This window comes from Pristis pectinata, chromosome 1, assembly GCF_009764475.1.
Source record: "Pristis pectinata isolate sPriPec2 chromosome 1, sPriPec2.1.pri, whole genome shotgun sequence".
In the NCBI taxonomy this organism is placed as follows: Eukaryota; Metazoa; Chordata; class Chondrichthyes; order Rhinopristiformes; family Pristidae; genus Pristis; species Pristis pectinata.
The window spans coordinates 113,481,183-113,505,616 of record NC_067405.1 but is presented as its reverse complement, the minus strand read 5'-3'; the positions used below and the strand labels follow the sequence as shown (position 1 = coordinate 113,505,616).

At 40.6% G+C, this 24,434-nt stretch overlaps 1 protein-coding gene across 5 annotated transcripts in view; it reads left to right on the top strand.

Moving 5' to 3' along the window:
- Nucleotides 1-24,434, top strand: part of LOC127569026 (E3 ubiquitin-protein ligase pellino homolog 2) — a 131,973-nt gene that overhangs the window by 29,630 nt on the left and 77,909 nt on the right. Inside the window, exons 1-2 of one of the 5 annotated variants that reach the window (XM_052013290.1) lie at nt 19,330-19,417; nt 20,092-20,389. In XM_052013290.1, the coding sequence (XP_051869250.1) occupies nt 19,396-19,417; nt 20,092-20,389 (320 nt within the window). In that variant the 5' untranslated portion in view covers nt 19,330-19,395. Of the gene's footprint in view, nt 1-19,329; nt 19,418-19,467; nt 19,986-20,091; nt 20,390-24,434 lie in introns of those variants that run through there. The other 4 variants (XM_052013304.1, XM_052013313.1, XM_052013298.1 and 1 more) reach the window with 4 other exon arrangements.

Genomic DNA, 24,434 nt, shown 5'->3' with positions numbered 1-24,434 from the left:
GTCGGAGTACAGGAGGGACATAGAGAGCTTAGTGGAATGGTATCATGACAACAACCTTTCCCTCAATGTCAACAAAACAAAAGAGCTGATCATTGACTTCAGGAAAGGGGGCGGTGTACATGCACCTGTCTACATCAATGGTGCTGAGGTCGAGAGGGTTGAGAGCTTCAAGTTCCTGGGTGTGAACATCACCGACAGCCTGTCCTGGTCAAATCACATAGATGCCACGGCCAAGAAAGCTCACCAGCGCCTCTACTTCCTCAGGAGGCTAAAGAAATTTGGTTTGTCCCCTTTGACTCTCACCAACTTTTACCAATGCACCATAGAAATCATCCTATCTGGATGTATCATGGCTTGGTACGGCAACTGCTCTGCCCAGGACCACAAGAAGCTGCAGAGAGTTGTGGACACAGCCCAGCACATCACGGACAGCAGCCTCCCCTCCTTGGACTCTGTCTTTACCTCTCGTTGTCTTGGTGTAACAGCCAGCATAATCAAAGACCCCACCCACCCAGGACATTCTCTCTTCTCTCCTCTTCCATCGGGTAGAAGATACAGGTGCCTGAGGGCACGTACTGCCAGACTTAAGGACAGCTTCTACCCCACTGTGTTACAGACTCAGTGAATGTCCCTTTAAGATAGAGAGTGTGTGTGTATTTGTGTGTGTGGCGTGCTTACGTCAATAGAAGATAAAGGACGTAATGACGTTGTAGAAGAAGAAGAAGAAGAAGAGAGAGAGCAGGGAGAGAGACACCAGCCTGCTAGTTTTCTCTATCGATGGATGAGAAACAATAACTGTCTGCCACTGAAATCCATGTATGGAAGTTGGAAGTAATCCGGTGGAGTTCACTTTGTTGCTGACCTGTAGAAGGAAACAGGTATTTGTGTGTGGACGACCACGATTCGGATGCTTTTCGGGGTGAGGAAGTCACTACCGAGTAAACACTGGAGTGTCGTTTGGGTTCCATCGTGGAACATTTGGATTTCGTAATTACTCTCCCTATGTTTCTCTACATCTACGTTTTATCTTCAGACAACGGTGGTTGTTGAAGAAGCCCTTGCTCATGTTTCACCTTATGGCTTGTGGAACTGAACTTTAAGAACCATTCCTGAACTGGGAGTTTTGGACTTTGCCACACACACACACACACACACGAAGAATTTAGTTTAGGGGTTAACGTCCAAGGTTTAACATTTTTGAATTCTAACATACTAACATTTTTACTTTTATTTTACGTATTATCATAAGTAGTGATTAATAAAATAGTTTTGAACACTGAATCATGCTCAGTGTGTTTCTTTTGTTGCTGGTTCGTGACAACTGTGATAAGACTATTGAACGGTTCCCTTATGCAATGAGATGGACTATGACCTCACGATCTACCTTGTTGTGACCTTGCACCTTATTGCACTGCACTTTCTCTGTAGCTGTGACACTTTGTACTGTTACTGTTTTTACCTGTACTACATCAATGCACTTTGTACTAACTCAATATAACTGCACTGTGTAATGAATTGACCTGTACGATCGGTTTGTAAGACAAGCTTTTCACTGTACCTCGGTACAAGTGACAATAATAAACCAATACCAATACCATGTGAACTTGGCTAGTTAGTGCTGTGATTATGGGTGAGGGCTGTTATTGGTTTTCTTTACTCCAAGCTCCCAGCTGTCCCTCTGTGGAGACCAGATGCCATGTATAGGAGTGTTTAAATGGACACTTGAAGCCTCTTTCATTAAAAACTAATGTGAGGTAATAAGAAATGCAAAAATGTCAGAACTCAATTTTTAATGTACATCTATTATTACAATATAGTAACTAAGTGGTATTACAAATATGTTTTAGTGTTTGCTTGTATTATAGTTTATAAGAGAGACTTAATGTAAAAGAAAATTAGCAGCCCAACAAGAGTAGGATTTCACTTGATCTGTCAGTTATGTAAGATTTGAAACAACTTATTTTCTGTGAGGGAATTTGTCAAGAATATTTCTTTCTCGTCTTTGCAGAGCCATAAGTAAATAGTAAGATAAAACATAGTGTCAATTTAGGCCAATGCTCATCCAAAAATGAATATTCTGGAGCTATCTTGACCGTGTCCTATTAGAAGGTGCTTGTTAGTCTCCATTGGATGATAGTATGGAGATTCTAAAATGTTGCTAATAATAGGATTGTAACATGGAGGTCTGGCAATCACTAACCAATATTAGTTCCATACATACCGATAATAATCCTATTCACAATGTCACTGAATAGACTGCTGTGTCCCATGTTACTTTAAACCCAAGAAAAATTTACAAGGAAAGGATGGCTACCAAATTTAAAACGAATTTGCACTTGTTTTAAATTCCACCCTTTAAACCAAATAATCCTATGTCATTGATCATGGAACTAAGTGGAAGTTTTAAAATATTTTTATTCTATAATCTGAGTTATAAAAACTGTGGAGAAAATGTCCACTATGCCATACAAACTGGTTTCATTCCAGCACTTGGTTGCAATCTAAATAGTACTGTTTCATAGAATAAATTTAATAAAGCCTTACACGATGGGATCAGAAAAAGCTTTGTATATTCAGACACGTCCAATGGTGAACTAATGGGGTTTTTGCTTCGTCCTCAAGCCTGGTGGCTGCCTGTGCTTGATACCATCTGTATTCATGTTTAGTGTTAATGATTGTTCTGTCTGGAATGAATGGTACAAGATTGAACAGCACAACAGAGACAATTCAAAATTGTAACGTATTGCCTTAATGAGGGGTTTTCAGAAACTATAAGATGTTTAATTTGAAATCAAAAGATCACATTGTGAAAATAGAAATGGCAAAAATGCACTCTGCCTCAACTTGCTCATGTGTGGTGAGAAAGCACTGTTTATGTAGAATGCTTTCAATATGTAGCATTGTGCTACAAGTTCTGGTGAAGCAAACAATTGGCACTTATTCAACCCTGTGAGTCAAAAATGTAGTATTAACTTCAAGAGCAGGTTAAAACTGAGATAGTAGGACCGAGATGGGATCTAATCAGGCCCATTATTATTAGCTGAATAATCAGTTGTGCAGTTTCCTCTAAGTGGAGAGGTTAAAATTGACTTCCCATTACTCACATAAGAGCTGACAAAATTAAAAAACATTTTTAAAACCCTTTTCCATGCTTTAAGATAAATGCACTTCTAATTTGAAAGTGTTGCCACTGTATGTACTTTGTGCTAACTTTTTAACTTCTTAATTCCAAAGTTATCCATGTAAACTACCAAACCACAGTTACATTTTCTCATCTGTATATGTGTTTTAGTGCTACAATTTTGCACTTCCAGCTCCTTAGCCTCCACCTAAGAGAACATCTTTTGCTCCTGTAAATCTACTTCCCTGCTTGCCAAGCTGACTTAAATAGTCTATTTAATTAATAATCTCTGGAATTCTCTGCCCTGGGGGGGGTGGAAGCCGGATCACTAGAAGTATTTAAAGTGGAAGTAGATAAATATTTGATAGAATAGAGAGTATGGAGAAATGGCCAGAGGAGCTGAGGCCAGCATAGATCAGCCATGATCATATTAAATAGTGGGACAGGCTTGAAGACCTACTTCTGCTCCTATTTTCTTGTGTTCTTATGTTCTACACTGATCCTTGTAATGGTATGGAGAGATCAAGAAGACTAGATTTATATTTCCAAATTTACAAGAGAGGTGATCTCATTAAAAAAAAGTTAAAGGCTTAATGGGACAGATACTGGAAAGAAGTTTCCCTAGCTCTTGAGTCTAGAACTTGGTTTAAAATCTATGAATAATAGATTGACTACTTAGGGTTGCAATGAAAGGTATGCTTTTAACTCAGAGGGTTGTATTTCTTCAGAATTCTCTAAGGCAGAAGGTGGGGGATGCCCAGTCATTGTGTATATTTCAAGACAGAGATTAATGGGGGGGGGTTAATATCAGGGAAATCAAGGAATAAAGGGACAGTATGGGATGGTGGGATGAGATAGAAGATCAGCTATGATCTTGAAAGGTGAAGTGGACTTGAGCGGCCAAAAGATTTACTTCTGCTTCTACTTTCTACATTTTTCTATCCATAACTATAATTCTATGTTCAATGCATGAATTTAAGATGGGTTTAAGTTATCTCTGCACACAGGGTTTCTGCTATCCACCAACCTTTTGCCCTAAGGCTGCATCCCTCATTGAAGTTATTCATGTTTAAACTTTCAGAGTGCAAAATGAGTGATGTCTGCTCAGTCAAGTATTTTCCTAAAAGCACACAATATTTGATTGATTGTTCATCCTGCATGATTTTTGTTAATACAAGGAATATGTCCAATTTTCAACATCAATCTGATAATGCCAGTTTTATGACCTTAACAAAATGAATATTTTGGTAATTCAATCTCCAACATGCCATTATGAAATCTGATTGTGTAATCCAGTACCATAGCCACATCATCACAGGATCCAACAAAATTAGCCACAAAATTACTGAAAAGCAAGTTTTACTTTAAAACAAAAAGAATAAATTTACCAGAATCCCAGTTTGCAGGAGCAATTTTTGTGCCCCACAGCATAGATCCAAGGATAAGGGAGTCAGGAGAAAGTTGGGTTGGCCCCCATAACACAAAGAAGGCCAAGAGTAAATTTGATAAATCTTTAAATTCATGAAGGGTTGAAATAAATTAAATAAAGAAAAGCTGTTTCTTATCACTGATGGATTGGTAACCAAAGTCCATATATATCGGGTGATAGGTGAAAAAAGTTACAATGAGGACAATTTTTTGAATGCAACAAACGCTTAGGATTTGAAATGCAGTGCAGTAAAGTAATGGATGCGAGTTTAAATGTAGTTTTTAAGAGACTACAATAGCCCCAGGGTGGCAATGGCCAATACCAGAGGACATCCGCTTAAGTGGAGGAAAGTTTAGGGGAGATGTCAGAGATAGGTTTTTTTTACACAAGTGGTGGGTGCCAGGGGTGGTGGTAGAGGCTGATACAACAGGGACATTTCAAAGGCTCTTAGATAGGCACATGGATGTAAGGTAAATGAAGGGTTATGGGCTGTGTAGGAGGGAAGGGTTAGATTGATCATGGAGTAGGTTTATATAGGTCAGCACAACATCGTGGGTCGAAGGGCCCGTACTGTACTATACTCTTCTCTGTTCTATGTTCGAAAAGGGAATTGAATGAATACTTGAATACATCACATTTTCACTAAAATTATACAATTACCGCAGTTGATGGAGGGGAGACTGGAATTCAAAGCAGAACCCATATGGCTTAGATTTCTGCTTTTTTTTTCCCTCTGTCAGAAATCTCAATTGGGGGCAGGGAGCATGTTTTCTGCCAAGCTGACCTCTCCCATAGCTTAGCAACAGCTTGGCGATGCTTAAATGATGATCCAAGACCACACCAGGAAATCACCATCAGGCTCAGTGAAACACAGTCTTCTGAGCACCATGATTCCCAAAGTGGACAAGAAATAAAGGTCACAGAATCTGATACCAGGCCATTTCTATGGAAGTATTTGTTTGCATTCACTTGCCTCTTCACTTGATGGAGCATTGTGGCTCATTTGCCTGAAATAAATGTGTACTGCACTGCCTTTTTGATGGAAATACAGTATAAACCCCCTTGTAGTGCCACTGCAGTCTCAGGTCACAGTCCAAGAATCCAACAATAAGATTTGGTAGATGATCCTGTGGTTCACACCGATAGACCAGGAATAAGCAAATGTTTGATGTTTCATACTTGGGTTTATTTTGTAACTTTAAAACATAATAATTATGAAGGAATGATAAAATAAATTTGAAGAACTCTGATTAAAGTGGAATACCATGCAGTACAGTTTTACTAACTGGTGTGAATTCCTCGGTCTTATCCAGTGAAAAGTAAAGGGTAAGCCGTAATGACTTTTATTGTTGGGACCATTGAATTCCTGCTTTATTCAGCAACAAAGGAGTAGAGTAGAATAGTTAATTGATTTTATTCCTTTAGCACACTCTGACTTTGTATGAAATTCACACTGACGTGAAATATATTTAATGCACATTACCTGTCCGTCACTGACAGCTGCCAAACAGAGCTTGGAAATAGGGGATTTACTGCAGATTTACTTCGTGTCAGCTTTGGTGTAACAGCTGGAGCTCCAACAAATGACAGTGAATTTCTGTGGGGGTTCTTTTGGTCGGCTGCCAAAACTTTTTCATAATAGCCTTGGAAATCTGTGATAAAAAAGACCATAAATGGTGGTTATGTTCCCTTACTTCTATTTCCATGACTTTTTCCTCTTAGTTTTAGCTGAAGAGGTGAAACCCTTGCATAAATTTGCACGTGTGCCCACATTCACACTGTAACGTCCACTTATGCTCACGCAATTCATTCTCCCTCACACATGTGCGTGCATGCGCACGCATACACACACAGTACTTCATTTACACACACTTATACACAACTGAGTTCAAAGCACCCATATACTCTGACACAGGAACTAGAAGGAGAAGTAGAGAAGTAGGCTCTTTGGCCCCTCATTCAATGCTCTTCCATTTAATAAGATCATGACTGATTTTCTGAATTTCAATTTCTCTCTTGAACATGCTCAGTGACTGAGCCTCTGCAGCTCTCTTTAGGATTCACAACCATGTGGATAGAAATTCTCATCTCTTTCCTGAATGCCCAAACCCTTATTTTGAGACTGTGACCTCTGTTTCTAGAAACCTTAGCCAGAGAATGGATCAAGCCCTGTGAGAATGTTACATATTTAAAAGAAATCACCTAAACTCAAAGCAGTATAGGCTCAGTCTGCTTAATATCACATAGAACAAACCCACCAACAATCTTTGTTGTACTCCCATTACAAGTTTATCCAGGGGAATTAATACATCCTCTCCCCAACATACACATTCACACACATACACAACACACATGCTGACATAATGATTCTCTTACATGCAAAAATCAATGCACAAATGCATACTCTATTCTGAGGAAATTAAATTCATATATAAACTCTCATATTAAGATATTCATGTAATTTGACATACGCTCTGCCCCCGTTCTCTGGATTTTGGCAGCTTTTCATTAAATTTGAATTTAATTTAGGAACTTTATCAACAATTTTAAGTAATCTCAAATAAACTGTATCTCAGAGAATCATGTTACCTATTTTCGATAACTTCAAAAAATTCATAGCTGCTTTCTTGATCAGAGGAATCCTAGTAACATTTGGAATAGCTTTGTTCTGAGTATTAGCGTTTTTGTATTTCTGTTGAAGGGACTTTTTACTTTGTTGCTTTATTTCATTAGTGGTTTAGAAATTTAAATTTGGTTGATTCTAATAATCCATTACAATAAAGCTCATGACAATCCGCTGTTGGCTTATTCAGATATCCTGATGGTTTGGCATCTGGCTCACTGGGTGATCTTTTTTTCACTCTCCCTTTAAATTCACCTGATTCTGTTTCCAGCACTGCCTTTAAGCGCTATGAGACCATGTTTCCCATACTCCCTTGAAACTCACTGGGGCCCTGTTTCCTGTGCTCCCTTACTAGGAATAACATCCAATTGTCTGGAACACCTGATAGTCCGGCACTACCAGTGACCCGAGCTTGCAGGATTAACAAAGCTTTACTATGTTATTCTTAACTCTTTACTAAATGGGCTGACTCTGGGAACCCAACTAGGGATGCCAAAGCTGTCCTAATACATGTCATTATGCTGCTTAGGGTATCAGCAGTAGATGATATATCCATTCGTAGAGATAATGTGAGTGAATTCAGTAAATTTTGTACATACTCATTACAGAGAGATAAATAAACATATACTACATAAAGAATGTGCAATTTGAAAATAGTACTGCAAGAGTATAATATAGTAATGGATGTGGAAAATATAAAACTGAAACAGAATTTTAAATGCTGTCTCACTTGCTCAGTGTTTCCAGTACTTTCTGTTTATATTTCAGATCTCCAGCATCTGCATTTTTAAAATTTTAATATAAATACTGAATGCAAGTTCAAAATAACAAAAGGGAAATTTAGGATTGGTGCTAGTCAACAATAAATCTTGAGATGCAGTGACCTGATATCGGAGGGAGGTGAAAATCCTAAAATTAATTAGGAGCTTTTGGATGCCACAATGGGCAGTCTTTTTCGTGACTATAGTCATCTATATTCGAAATATATAGCACCAGTTATTATTTGTGCCCACCATCTGCTTGGTAACTCAAACTACAACATTTCATTTGGGCATTCTTTAGATAACCATTTAGTCCACTGATTTAACAAATGATCTGCTTTCAATCCTTTGCCATCCATTTGAAATGCTGTTTGCCTCTCCACGTTTCACTTCCATCCATTATTTATTATGAATCATACTTCTGTAATCTCACAGTTTCTTCCTTTTAATGTCACAAACTCCTCTTATGTTGACAGTGTCTAGGATTTGAGTGAAGGGACTGGAGTCTTGCATTGTTGTAATAAGTTATTATTTCTCTGAATTGCTCCAAAGTGCCTCACAAACAACATGTAAATAATGCTGGCAAATGTCATGATCAGCAGGTCTGATTGATTGGCAGGGAGTTTACCAGAAAGGATAACTAAGAGAATTGTGGAAACTGTAAACTTTCAGAGACTGGGTGGTTTGATAGCAGGAAGTGGAGATAAAGAAACTGCAGAAACAAAGAGGCAGGGTGACTGGGGAACTGAATGAAAGGTTGGAAGGAGATGGTGGCAGAGTACGCTATGTATCTTACAAACAAAGTATCGCAACAGCTGTTTGCACTTGTTTTTGAAGGTTAAGGGTTTGTTGGGGGGGGGGCATACGGAGTAATGGATGTTCACTTGTGGAGGAAAGGACTGCTTCATTTTGATTGTTCATGTCCTGCAGTGTAATCTTGGAGGAGTTGGCTAAGGAGAAGGTGATGTGGAATGTGCAGCCGGGGGTGGTGGTGTAGACAAATACGATAGAGCCATTTAAGAGGCTCTTAGATAGGCACATGAGTACACAGAGAATGGAGGGATATGGACCATTTCCATGGAGAAGGGATTAGGTGTCTTTAGCTTCACTAGTTCGGCACAACATTGTGAGCCGAAGGGCCTGTTCCTGTGCTGTACTATTCAATGTTCTATTATCTATGTGCTGGTATTTGAATTAGCTACGTTCTAGCCAGATGTGACGATGAATAATGAGACCAATAGTCTACCACATTCCACAATTCTTGGAGTGAATGAGTGAAATTTGGGGACACACCTGAAACATCGACAAACGCTCTGCCTCCGTAGATGCTGCCTCCAGGTACACTTCGTACCTCCAGAGTTTGTCTTTTGCTGAGTGAAATTTGGGATTTTGGTGGGAGAAGCACTGGGTGAGTAAGATGATGAGATCTGGAAAGGAGAAATGGATTAAAAGAAGAAGTGAAGGAGTGTTTGAATTTGACAACAGCCTTGCTATTTGTGACCAGAAGAAAAGAGTGGAGATTTGAGAGTGAGTCAGTGACAGAACTGTTAAAGGAAGTCAAAGTATGAAACAATGGATGTTTGCTGGGTGCAATCTGGCATTCATTTACTTCTATTCACTGGCTGGACATTGGGAGATATTGATAGTAAAGAAAATGAGTCTTCCTTGCTCTTCATCTAGGGAAGCCTAATCAATTTACTGTAACTTGCAGTGGAGTGCCAGGGACTCCTTGCTTTTAGGACCAGTGGTTTAGCAGATCTATATAGCCGATCTTTGAAAAAAAAACTGAAAAAAGCAGGAATTGCTTAGTATTCTGCCCAGATTTTCTCCCTCAATCAACATGTATAGAACAGTACAGGAACAGGCCCTTCAGCCCATCATGTCCATGCCAACCATGTGGCCAATCCAAACTAATCCCATCTGCCTGCACAAGGTCTGTATCCCTCTATTCCTTGCCTATCACTTGCTTGTCGAAATGCCTCTTAAATGTTGCTACTGTATCTGCTTCCACCACCTCCCCTGGCAGCACAATCCAGGCATTTATCACACTGTGTCAAAAGAAAATTTGTCTCACACATCTTTAAACTTTCCCCTTCTCACCTTAAAGTTATGCACTCTAGTATTTAATCTTTCCACATTGGGGAGAAAGACTCTGACTATCTACACTATCTATGTCTCTCATAATTTTATATACGTGTATCAGGTCACAGTTCAGCTTCTGACAATCTGGTGAAAACAATCCAAGTTTGTCCAACCTTTTCTCATAGCTAATACTCTCCAATCCATGCAACATCCTGGTAAACCTCTTCTACACTCTCTCCAAAGCCTCCATATCCTTCCTATAGTGTGGCAATCAGAACTGCATAAAATACTCCACATGTGGTCAAACTGTAGTTTGATGCAGCTTCCCAACTTTTATACTCAACATCCTGACCGCCTCCACCAATTTCCATGTCATCAGCAAACTCACTTATCAGATCACCTACATTTTCATCCAAATCATTAATATGTATTACAAACAAGAGAGGTCCCAGCATTGATTTTTGTGGAATACCACTAGTCACAGACCTCCAGTCAGAGAAACACCCCTCCACCACTACCCTCTGTCTTCTGTGACCAAGTCAATTTTGTATCCCAACTCACCATGGATCCCATATGACTTAATCTTCTGGAATAGTCTATCATGAGATATCTTGTCAAATGCATTACTAGAGTCTATTAGACAACATTCACTGCCCTACCTTCATCAATCATCTTCGTCAATTCCTCAAAAAACTCAATCAAATGTACAAAGGCATATTGACTTACCCTAATAAGTTCATGCTTTCTAAATGCGAGTAAAACCTGTCTTTAAGAACCTTCAATAATTTTCCTAGCACTGATATAAGGCTCACCAGCCTATAATTTGTCCATTTTACCCTTCTTAAACAAAGGAACAACATTGGCTATTATCCAGTCTTCTGGGACTTCTCCTGTGGCTAAAGAGGATACAAAGATCTCTGTCAAGGTTCCAGTAATCTCCTCCCTTGCTTTCCTCAGTATTTTGGGATAGATTCCAACAAAAAAAAACAGGACTAACTGGTTTTCATTTCATTGCTGTTTCTAGGACTTTAATGTGTGCAAAACTGGCTGCCTACATGATGATGTAAAGCAATTAATTGCTTATAAAGTATTTTGGAACACTTCTGAGAACTAGGATAATTCACTGTGAAAATGTAAATGTTCTTTGTATATGTTAAAATTACCCTTTCTTCTTTGGGTCTCATCCAGTCATCTTCAGTTCTGGGCTAAATCCCATTTCCAAATGGTTCCTGTTCAAACAAGCTCCACTCTCTGTTTCTACCAATGAACTGCTACTTTTGAACTAAGGCTCTGCTCACTAATACTAAAGCAGCACGGTAATGTTAGGAGCAGCATAGTAGTGTAGTGGTTAGCATAACACTATTACAGCGCCACCGACCTGGGTTCAATTCCCGCTGCTGTCTGTAAAGAGTTTGTACCTTCTCCCTGTGTCTGTGTGGGTTTCCTCCAGGTGCTCTGGTTTCCTCCCACATTCCAAAGACATACAGGTTAGGGGCTGTGGGCATGCTATGAGAGTGGCGACACTTGCGGGCTGCCCCCAGCACATTCTCAGTAACACAAAAAGACGCATTTCACTGTGTGTTTCAATGTACATGTGACTAATAAATAAATATCTGATTGTCCTCTTTACACTTATTCAGTTGTTATCTTTACGCAAATATCTGCACTTGTATTCAGAGGGTATATGAAATGTCTTTGAATAACCTGTATTTGTCACATGAAGTTACAGAAAGACCCTTGTTTAGTAGCCTTTGAATACTAGTGCTGATTTAAAAAGTTTGGGGAGGATAATTCTTTGCAAGAGTTTGCGCTAATAATCCCATAGCTACTTACCTGTTCAATGCAGATTGCAATACCATAACAATAATCTTGAGGTTGCTGAGGCTGTGGCAGAAGAAATCCTCCTATGGAAAAAGAACATGCATCTTTTCATATACCTGCAGAACTTCAAAATGCATCAATAATTTATCCAAAGTGATCAGATGGACATTAATGTCACAGAACCCAACAACTGTAATATTAAAAAAAAAGCCTTTTTTCATAATTACCTTTTGCCATAATGACTCCCTGGGTTATCTGTACATTGCTCATCTAAGACTCTCCAAGTACTAATTCATAATGTTTACTGAGCCCTTCCTACTATGCATTCATTTTTATAACCAACAATACTTTTCTTTAATGGATGATAAATTACAAGCTCATACTTATTTTACATTGTGTTGGCTATCGACAGCTTTGCTCCGAAGCTGCATTTTAGTTTATTGTAGTCTCCCGACATCTATATGATTTGGTATGCCCTCCTGATTCCTCTTCAGTTCCTTCACACACCTCCTCTTGATCACTTGTCCCCTGGGGACAAGATAACTTATCTGTTTTTGGTTATCTGCCAGGAGACAAGTGCATGAGAGATAGCGTGTTTAATTTTCCTTCTTTCACAAGGGATGTTGAAACATTTTCTGGCATACTTATGAAGACTGCCTGGGAAATGAAGTAAGTTATTCTATGCCATCAAACACTGGTGATCCAATTGTAACATTGTTAATATCATATCAGTTTTCTATACATGCTGCTGGTAATGTTTTTCTTAGAAACAAAGGAACAGGAGTAGGATATTGAGCCTTTCTGAGCTTATAATGTCATTCAATTAATTCGGAGCAGGAGAGTGGCTGATGTCCATTTACCTGCCTGGTTCTGTATCTATTGATATCCTTACCTAAAAAAACATTTAAGTGACTCTGAATCATCATCTCTCAAGCTCATATCAATAAGACACATCCAGGATACAGGACCTGTCGGTAACAACACCAGAGAAAATTAGGGAAGGAAATGCAGTGTGTAAATTCTCTAAATGTAGTATTTTATAATTCTTATATAAAGTTTAAATAACAGCTGAGAACTTGAATATTTTTTCTTTTCAATTAAAAAGTTGAAACATCATGGGATTTTCCTTTTATTCTGTTTATAGTGCATTGAGGAAGTTAACTTTTAGGCATATTTTGAAAAGGGGAAAGCTAGGATAACACTGGGACACACCACAGCTAGGCAGTAATGGAAAAGGGATATCAAAGTAATACTGATTGTCAATGATGAGGCCAGCTAGAAAGAAAAACAAAGCAAGCCTTCCATAAATTAATACCTTTCATGGCCCCAGGTCATCCCAGTGAGCGGCGTGTTAGTGAACAACCAGCCACTCAGGGAGGCGGAAGTCATTTTCTATAAACAGAAGGGTAAATATTCTTGGCATTTTCTGTTACAAGATGTTCCCCAAAGCTGTTTTTTTCGAGGCACATTTCCTTGACAAGTGGGGATTAGGGCTTCTCTTAAAATTCAATCTTTAGAACTCTCCACCAGAAAGAATGGTAGAATAGTACAAATTGACACTCTGATATATGTCCTTTCTTTTCTCTTTTCAAAGCAGTGCCTCACCTATTGTAAATGTAACATATGTAGAATCACTGAAATTTGAGTAGTTAGTCCTCAGCATGTCAGAACACATTGCACTATCCTAGTTAACACAATTGTATTGCCTAACATTTTATAATTCACAAGCCCTTAATTTAAAGTATGAAATGGAAAAAAAAGTACAACATGAGAAAAGTGAATGAAACTATAGGTTTCAGGTCAAATACAAACTAAGGAAAACAATTGGGAGAGGAATGTAACAGCAAACAAAATAATTGCTGTTAGCTGAAGACATCAGTTGTCATTTTTATAATCTGAAAATGAAGAAAATTAATTAAAGTCATTTCCATTACACTTCACAACTACAGCATGTTCCAAAGCATTTTAAAGATATTGAAATACTATTGAAGTGTCACTGTAGTAATGTAGGAAATGTGACAAACAGTAAGTAACAAGTTCCAGACATGTGTCCTGCATTAGTTTTAATGTTCATAGACTGTGAAAAATTCACATTGCATTGGATGTTGAAGTTAACCTTTTTGGAATAACAGTGCTACATTGACCTATCATTTGAGATGTTCACTGTGACTTTCATTTTGCCTGCCAGCCAGGGAAAATAAAACTTTACTAATTATTTCTAAGCTAACACTGGGAAATTAAAAACATTTTAAAAATGCTACAGCTAGAAATTTATTATTTCATTTTTACTGTATTATTGTTTTTGTTGAGGGACGAAAACAAAATTTTTCATCCACTGAGACATGGCTTGTACTTCAGATGCATGATTGTTTGCCTTCTTCACAATTTAAGTCTAACCTTTTTAATTGGGAAATCGTTAATTTGGAAAAAAAGAAAAAAAAACAAAGCTGATATGTCCGATGTTTTTGTACCATAAAAACACCAAACAATATGTAATGATAGCACAATAGTAATTCTACCCAGTAAAGTTTTTCTGTCTTTGCCTCAGAATTTCATTTGATAATGGCATTTAAGACCCTCTAATGAACTCCAAACTAAAATGTCTCTGCTAACAATATCTTGCAAATATTGCTTTACCTAATGTTTGCTTAGTGGGAAAGCATATAAAACCTAATGGAGTATGCAGAAAAATTATCACCTTTGTGAAATGCTGAACCAACAGTTAAGAACTGTAGTGTGCTTTTCTTTGGAAGAAGGGTCATTAATTTCTGCATTTTACCTTCTGTTCAAGTTGAATGCAATTTAACATGGTTTGGTTTTGTTAGTACAGCTGATTGCAATTAAGTCATTAGCTTTATTTTTGATAAAAAAACATTAACAAGTGAATTTGAGGTAAGATAACGTGCTATGGTGGGAAATGTCTTGCTGTATTGCTTGTAATTTGATAAATACAGTGCTATAGGATTATTTTAAGACTTAGTGAAACATTTATTTAGTTGTAAGGCTTTTGTTCATCATTTGGTAAAATGCACAACACTACAGAAATAATTAGTAAAGCTTCATTTTCTGTGGCTAGAAGACAAAATGAAACTCACAGTGAACATCTCAAAGGATAGGTCAATGTAACATTAATATAGAATTGCTATCATACTGAACAATTTTCTGCTACAGGTCAAACTCCAAAGCTTTCGAGCATGAATGAAATATTAAAGTCAGCATTTTTTGGTTATTTTACTATTAACCACTTTCTACGAGGTTGAACAGGGTCAGGTATGGTGGGGGTTGTTGCTAAACCATTAGGATGAAGAAATCCAACTCCATTCTCAGTCGGCATAATATCTACAATGGTGAAACTGGCCCTGTAGGAGGATCCTGCTAAAAGCAGGAGGAGCTGACTTAATATATGAATGTGATGCCACTGCATTGTGTCCATTTTATCCACACCAGAGGAGACCCATCATGCTTGTTGCCTGACACAGCAAGAGGGCATGAGGAGCCAACTGACCAGGAGAGGTCCAGATAAGTTTTAAAACTTCCTCGGACCACCTCTTCACTTCTGCTGTATAAAACTAACTTGTTTTCTCTTTTTTTTCCAGTTCTTATGAAGGGTTTTTGACCTGAAATGTTAATTCTTTTTTTCTTTCCATAGCCATTTCCTGACCTGCTAAGTGCTTCCAGCATTATGTTTTTTTATTTCAGATTTCCAGCACCTGCAGTTTTATTTTATTTTCAAGTTTCAAAACAATGCCCATTTTTAAATGTGTGAGCCAGAATGAACAGGAATACCAGTTTTGGATTGCAGCTTACTTATTGCTTGTTTTTCCTGCCAACCAGGCAGTCAATCTGGCTGGCGGTGGGATATAATCAGTATTGATTTATTTAAATGAACTCTGTTGTAAAGATCAGCAGTCCCCAATGTTGCCTGGCTTTGCTAAGTTTTTCACTAGCAACACAGCTCTTTCATTGCTTCTTGTCCCCTTCTTCTGAGTTGCATGGAAAGAATCACTTCCAACAAATCCTATTGTATTGGATTGAAAAATTCAGACACATTAAACTTTCATAACAAGCACCTCTCATCTAATTTTGAAATTCATAACTTTAGTCCTGTTGGGAAAATCACGATGTTTAGTGTGATGTGCAATAGAGAAATTCTACATGATTTTCCTTCCAAATATATTCTGAGCATTATTCTTTTACATTGCAACACTACCATGATTTGGAACAAAAATCTATTAGGCTTTATGAAACACAACAAAGGCTGGCCTGCTGATTTTTTGTAAAGAATGCAATGTTACTAATTCTTGCCCTGTGCAAAAACAGTTTTGTTGTACGAAATGTAATCACTATCATTTATGTAATGCAAATGAAAACAATGAATTTTCAGAACAATTGCAATGACCAGGATAATAGTTTTTCTCAGTTCCAGTTTTTACAGGCTATTTCTTAAGTTTTCTGCAAATACGTTAAGCAGATGTTCCCATTCTTTCTTATACCTAATACAACAGTCCCAGCCAGATGCACCAGTAGCCTATTTCTACCCAAGAATTCAGCTTCACATTTATAAGTACTCTAACAATGTGATCCATCAGTGTTCTACTGTGTCAGAGAAATAAATTCATTCATAATGCCCGTCACAACCTTAATCTTTCAATGGCAATAATATAAAAAGCATAGTAAGAGCCAGTTTTTGCTGATTGACAGCACCAACCAATCTGCCACCATTCCTCAGTGATTCCTACCTGGCAATGAACATGGGCAGAATGGCTCAGCAAAGGGACAGAATCAGAGGTGTTCTGCTTACTACAAGTAAACTTCAACTAATGTGTATCATAAGCAATTGCATGCCTCTTTGCACATCCTAGCATTGAACTTAGGATATGATAATACCACTCTCTTACACCTACCCTCTTCATTTTTCAAACAGCAATGAAAATATTAATCCAAGACTGTCTGCCACAGGGGATTAGCATCCAAAGATGGCAACCTCTCTCGCCTCCCTTGTAGAACTGACTATCAGCTACAATAATCAAACTCCCATAAGCAGATGATTGTGCCAGAGCTGCACACTTGAAGGAGAACCTACAAATGGCTATTAACTACTTCTCTGCAGTTTACAGCAGCCTCAGGCTAACCTTGAACATTGACAAAAGTTCTCCAGCAGCCTTCTCTTGGTTAATCGTCAGATGCATCGGAGATCTGCATTGATGAGAAGGAACTGGAAACTGCCTACCTTGGCAGAATATAGAAGCAGGAGAAGGCCATTGACTTGTCATACCACCTCTGCCATTCAATAATATCATGGCTGAACATTTATTTCAGTGCTAATTTGCTGCACTAATCCAATATCCATTATGCCAGCCTTGTGTTTGGTAATCTGCTTCACACTGTGTTCAATATCAATGACATCAGAAATGCACACCAGCCTTTTAGTTTACAAAGCAATAGTAATCCCAATCTCCTCTACAGCTATGAGACTTTGGGATCTACAGAAAACAACTGAAACACCAGCACAGCACTTTTCAAAAGATCCTTGACATAATTTTGGATAGATTTTTAGATATTAATGAAATAGAGAGTGGGCAGAGGAGATACAGTGGGCCAATTGGCTACTCCTGCTTTATTTCCTATTTTCTTATTGAAGCACTAATGTCAGTGAACTCAGAGGACAACTGTTTCAGTTCTGAGGCCCTGATTATCCTGTATCCATTGAGGTGATGCAGACATTGTGTGTATATGCCTGATGTAAACACTGGTCTTGCTAATGAAGAAAGGCAAGAGGGAGACCAAAAGAAATGCTTTAAAGATACCATCAAGAAAAACAGAGACACAAGAAATTCTGCAGATGCTGGATGTATCTGGAACAATACACAAAAAGTGCTGGAGAAACTCAGCAGGTCAGGCAGCATCCATGGAAGGAAATAAACAGTCAACATTTTGGGCTGAAAACCTTCATCAGGACTGGAAAGGAAGAGGGCAGAAGCCGGAATAAGTTGGTGGGGGGAAGGGGAGGCAGACGAGATCACGGAAGGGGAGCAGTGAGAGAGGGTCTCACAGAACTCCCGTCGAAGAGAGGAGGAAAACTTCTTCAGGGTAGGCATCCCTGGAAGAGACTTCACAGTGGAGCAGCAAAACAGAGACACAAATTCTGCAGATGCTGGATGTATCTGGAGCAATACACAAAAAGTGCTGGAGGATCTCAACAGGTGAGGCAGCATCTATGGAGGGAAATAAACAGTCGACGTTTTGGGCCGAGACCCTTCATCAGGACTGGAAAGGAAGAGGCCAGAAGCCAGAATAGCTCCATCAAGAAAAACATCAAGCCAGGGCATCAGTTTCACACACTGGAAGACAGTAGCTCAGAATGAGGCTATCTGGTGATGACTTGGTTGAGGAAAATTGTTTTGCCTTGGTTACAGAGTAACACCATGAAAGAAAGGACAGACAATTGTCTCAGGGAAATATGGCTTAAGCATGCCTTCCAACACCATCTGTAATATCTGACAATTTGGGTGTGGTTTAAGAATTGGACGCAATCCCAAGGCTGCAGCTGATAGTACCAAATGGCACAGAGCTCCTCTTCCAGCTCCTGCTGCACTTCCACTTCAGCAGATATGCAACTGTGAGCTGGTGACTGGATTGCTTCTTCATCTTTCTGTAGATCTGTATCTGCAGATTGGATTTCCTTTCCTTCTCATATTCATGGGTTAAGGCAGGGTACATTATATGTAAATAGTCCACAGCATCTGACTCTACCTAAAACTCAACAAAAGACATTTGGCAATAATTATGCCAGAAAATTTTAGGCTAGAATGCCAAAACCCCTTATTTCCTTCAATTTTCCTTCCCTCTTTTGAAATCCAATAGCTCTATGTCACATAATCACCAGTTCCAAATTTTCTGTCTTCCCCTTTTACTCGTTTCAACATTGGCTTCACAATTTAGAAGGAAGTCTGGATTTGGCATAAGTTGTAAAACGGTATATTTAATGTTTGACGTTATGTCTTTGCAGTTTGATGAACTTCTTTGAAATTCACCCTCAAAATGTTTTACATTAAAGCGACCATTTAATATACGTGATAGGTAGTGGAGCATTTACATTTCCAGTGTTAGGCTCAAATAACTAACGAAGTAAGCATTTTTTTGTGTGGTTTGGCAACAGCTGAACCTCAGGCTTTCACAGAATACAAAATGTGTATATTGTTTAACATTAATACCGCCTCTTTTAATCGCTGTCATATTTAAATGCATAGCTAACGATGTACTTTATGATCCCCTTTGAAACGATAATTCCATGATGCCTGCAAAGATTTATTACCATATCATTTATGCAATCGTACTAAACCTATTAATCAGCATTGTGTGTGTGTGGAGGATGCCTTTAACAAGTCCCAAATCCCCCTAATATTAAAATTAAATAACAGTGAATAGAGTTTCGTGTGCCACAGCTGGTACATTGTGCTTTCTGTGGCTTCACTGACGTGCCTTGTTGGGGGAGGACGGGAAGGAGAGGTTTGGAAACAGCGAAGTCCTTGTTTTCCCTGGGTCTGGCAGTGCCAGCATGGCTCCGGGACCGAGGTTCAGTAAGCCTTTTCCGTTAGCATTATAAATCTACGCTTCTTTTGACCGTCGGCGACAGCAGCAGGCGACAGTCAGTGGTAGGGCGCCGACATCTGCCGCGGCAATCGGCGCGGACGGAGCCGACAGCTGCCGCCGCGCCCCTCGACAAGGCTCCTTGGCAAAGTCCCGAGGGAGGCGGCCTGCCGTTGACCAGCGCTGGCCGCATGAACGCGCGGGGCCCCCTTTGCCGCCGCCGCCCGTTATTCCCGGTCGTCTCGTTCCGCCGCTCGCGCTCCAACCGCGGCCCGTGCCGGGTGCTCGCGCCTCACGCAGCGGCTCCGTCTGTTGTGTTTACATAACTGGGGAACCGAGAATAACAATAGTCTGCGGGGGGTGGGCGTTTGACAGGAGGGGGGTTGCATTCTGTTCAGTTTTTTATTTCTCCCCCCTCCCCCCTTACAAACAGTGCACTTCTGAGGCAAAGTCTGTGCTATTAAACACTGCGTGGCTGTAATTGAGCTGAATGGTGATGGGAAAGTCTTTGTGCGGCGCAAGTGGCCACGGGCTTGCCTCCCGGCGCTGCAGGAGTTGGTAGGCTCCACCCTTCCCGCCCCTGCCCCTCCCCCTCCCCCTCCCGACCCAGCTGACTAATCTGATTGTTGACGGTTTCTTTCCTCCTGCTTCTCTCTCGGTGCAGGAAACATTCGGCTGATCGGCGCTGACGAGCTCCGCCGATCGGAACCCGGGGGGAGGGAGGACGCGCAAAGAGTCGTGCGAGCGGAGCACAAACAAAACAAAAACAACTCCCGGAGCCGTACCAGCGCCAGCAGAGATAAAACTCATGATCTGCCCCGCGGACACTGTCAGCCAGCGGTGAACGGTGAACCTCGGCGGGGAGAGGAAAATCGAGCGCCACTCATGTTTTCATCAAGTCAGGAAGATCACAGCGCGCCCACCAAGGATCCCGTGAAGTACGGAGAACTCATCGTCCTGGGGTGAGCCAGGGGAGATCGGGGTCGTGGCTTCAGCCGGAGTCTCTGTTCTGTAACTGTTTCCCGGGTTGATCACTGCATCTTGCTGTCTCTCTGCGTCTCCCCATGTGCCTGCGCCCTTTCTGCGCCAACACCGATCTCTGCTCTCCTCCACTTTTCTGGACGTTGGGGGGGATTTGCTCCTCTGACTGCAGGTGCCTTCTACAACTCTACATGCGCGTTACTCCGTCCCCAGTATTTTATCTGCGTGTGTGCTTCCTGCACTCAGTGAAGCTTCACCCTCCGCTCTGTCAGCTCATGTTTCTCTGCCCACTGGTTGCCGTTTGTGCCTGGCTGTGTGAGGGTTCTTTTTACCACTGCCAGAGTATCAAATGTTCTTTTCAAATGCTCCCTTTAATTTTCTATTTGTCTGTCTAGACTTTTCCATCACTTCAGTGGACACATTCAGTCTGCATTTGCCCTCTTCCACTCAAGTACCGATCGGGGGTGGGGGGGTGGTTTAGGGTCTATCCTGTCAATTGTGAATGCCCCTCTTTAAGTTGTCTGAATCTACAAACGACTAAACCCCTGTATTTTTCTTTTCGTTTATGTGTCCGCATTAATTTTTTGTTTGAGCAGCTGGACCTTTTTGGTTGTGGTTGCCTCTTTTCCTTCAGAACTATTTTGTCCAGTCTCAGTTCGTTAGTTGCTATCAGTTTCTGCGCCCCACCCCCACTCCTTCTCACTCTCTTCCACAACACTCTCAATTTTTAACAGTTCCCACTCTTTCAACTCAGCCCTGCCACCTTCCCATTCCACCATCCTCAATCTTCCTCATGGCCTCTCCCACCACCCTGCCCACCCTCCTGTTCTACCACCCATTCTCCCATCTAATTTTTGCTCTGTCTCCCTCCTTTACTCTCCCACTCAACCTCTCTTCCTTCCTTATCCCTATTTCTCTCTCTCTCCCCATCTCTCACTCACTTTCCATTTATCACCCTAACTTCCACCAGCCCACCCTTTAACACTCCTGTCACCCCTTCTCCCTTCCTTTCCTCTGCTTTTTCTCCCTATTGCCCGCCTTATGACTTAGAAGGAGACCATTTGGCCTATCAAAGAAAGCCCAGCTCTTGGAGCAGTCCCATCAATCCATTCCTTCCTCACCTGCTCTCTCTCCCTCTCTTGCATTGTTTCTTTCCACTTATCCACTCACACTCTCCCTCTCACTCTCCTCAGCCACCCTTACTTTTTCACAAGATCACACGACAAGGGAGCAGAAGTAGGCTATTCAGCCCATCAAGTCTGCTCCAAAGAAAAGTGGAAAAAGAAAAAAAGAAAGGGAAAAAACCAAACTATTCTAACCCCAATTTCTGGCCTTATCCCCATATCCCTTGATACCTTGACTAATTAGATATCTATCTATCTCCTCCTTAAACGCCTCCAATGATCTGGCTTCCACTGCTGTACATGGCAAGGAATTCCATAAATTCACTACCCTCTGGCTAAAGAAATTCCTCCTCATTTCTGTTTGAAACCTGTACCCTCTAATTCTAAGATTGTGCCCTCTGGTCCTGGATTCACCCACCAAGGGAAACAGCTTGGCCACATCTACTCTGTCCAGTCCTTTCAACATTTTAAATGTTTCTATGAGGTCCCCTCTCATTCTTCTGTACTCCGGTGGGTGCAGTCCAAGAGCCGACAAACGCTCATCATATGTAAGCCCTTTCATTCCTGGAATCATCCTCGTAAATCTCCTCTGAACCCTCTCCAACATCAGCACATCCTTCCTAAGATATGGGGCCCAAAACTGTGCACAGTATTCCAAATGAGACCTCACCAGTGCCCCGTAGAACCTCATCAACACTTGCCTACTTTTATACACTGTACCTTTGGAAATGAATGCCAACATAGCATTTGCTTTCCTTACCGCTGATCCAACCTGGTGGTTAACCTTTAGGGTATCCTGCATGAGTACCCCCAAGTCCCTTTGTACTTCTGTACTTTGAATTTTCTCCCCTTCTAGATAATAATCTGCCCATTTATTTCTGTTTCCAAAGTGTACAGCTGCACATTTCTCAACATTGAATCTCATCTGCCATTTCCTTGCCCATTCTCCTAAACTATCTAGGTCTCTCTGCAACCTTTCTGTCTCCTCAATACTCCCTACTCCTCCACCTATCTTGGTGTCATCTGCAAACTTAGCCACAAAACCATTTACTCCATCATCCAAATCGTTAATGTACAGAGTAAAAAGAAGCGGCCCCAACACCAACCCCTGCAGAACACCACTAGTAATTGGTAGCCAACCAGAACAGGATCCTTTTATTCCCACCCTTTGCTTTCTGCCAACCAGCCAATGCTCCACCCATTCTGTTATCCTACCCGTAATTCCATGACCTCTCATTTTATTAATCAGCCTCTTGTGCAGCACCTTATCGAAGGCCTTTTGAAAGTCTAAATACACAACATCTACCGCCTCTCCCTTATCCACCGTACCTGAGATTTCCTTAAAAAACTCCAATAGGTTGGTCAGGCAGGATCTTCCCTTCACGAAACCATGTTGGCTTGGACCTATCTTGCCTTGCACCTCTAGGTATTCCACAACCTCATCTTTGAGGATAGATTCTAATAACTTTCCCACCACCGATGTCAGACTAATAGGTCTGTAATTTCCTTTATGCTGCCTTCCACCTTTCTTATACAGCGGAACTACATTTGCGACCCTCCAGTCCTCTGGAACCATGCCGGAGTCTATTGATTCCTGGAAAATTAACACCAGTGCCTCCGCAATCTCTAAAGCCACCTCCTTCAGAACCCGGGGATGCACCTCATCCGGTCTGGGAGACTTATCAGTCTCTAGTCCATTTAGCTTTCCTAGCACCTTCTCTCTAGTAATCTTAACTGAACTCAGTTCCATCCCTTGAGACCCCTGACTATCCGGTATATTGCTGATGTCCTCCACAGTGAAGACTGTTGCAAAATACTCATTTAGTTCCTCTGCCATCTCTTTATCATCCATTATAATCTCTCCCGCACCATTATCGATTGGTTCTATATCAACCTGTGTCTCTCTTTTACCCTTCATATATTTAAAAAAACTCCTAGTATCCTTTCGAATGTTATCTACCAACTTCCTTTCATAATTCATCTTTTCTTTCCTAATGACCTTCTTAGTTTCTTTCTGCAGGTTTTTAAAAGTTTCTTTGTCTTCTGTTTTCCCACTAATTCTTGCTTCCTTGTATGCCCTCCCTTTTGCTCTTATTTTAGCCTTAACCTCTTTCATTATCCACATATGTGCCTTTTTTCCATTCAAAACCTTTTTTCTTGGAATATATCCTGCATTTTCCTTACTTCTTGTAGAAATTCCATCCGTTTCTGCTCTGCCGTCCCTCCAGCTAGCTTACTCTTCCAATCAGTTTGGGCCAGCTCCTCTCTCATGCCACTGTAATTTCCTTTGTTCCACTGAAATATCAATACACCAATTATCAGCTTCTCCTTCTCAAATTTGAAACTGAACTCAATCATATTGTGATCGCTAGTTCCTAATGGTTCCATTACCTTTAGTTCCCTAATCACCTCCTGTTCGTTACACAGCACCCAATCCAAAACAGCTGATCCCCTGGTGGGCTCATCAACACATTGCTCCAAAAAGCCATCCTGTAGACATTCCACAAACTCACTCTCCTGAGATCTACTGCCTTGCCGGATTTCCCAGTCCACCTTCATGTTAAAATCCCCCATAATTATCTTAATGTTGTCACTCTGACACGCTTTTTCTATTTCTAACTGCAACTTATAGTCCACATCCTGACTGCTATTAGGGGCCTATATATAACTGCTACTATTGTCCTTTTACCCTTGCTATTTCTTAGCTCCACCCATAAAGATTCCACCTCTTCCGACCCAATGTCCTTCCTTTCTATTGATTTTATATCATCACTAACCATCATGGCCACACCGCCCCCTCTGCCTACCCGCCTATCCTTCCTATACACTGTGTACCCCTGGACATTTAGTTCCCAATCACATCCGTCATAAAGCCATGACTTGGTGATTGCCACAGTGTCAT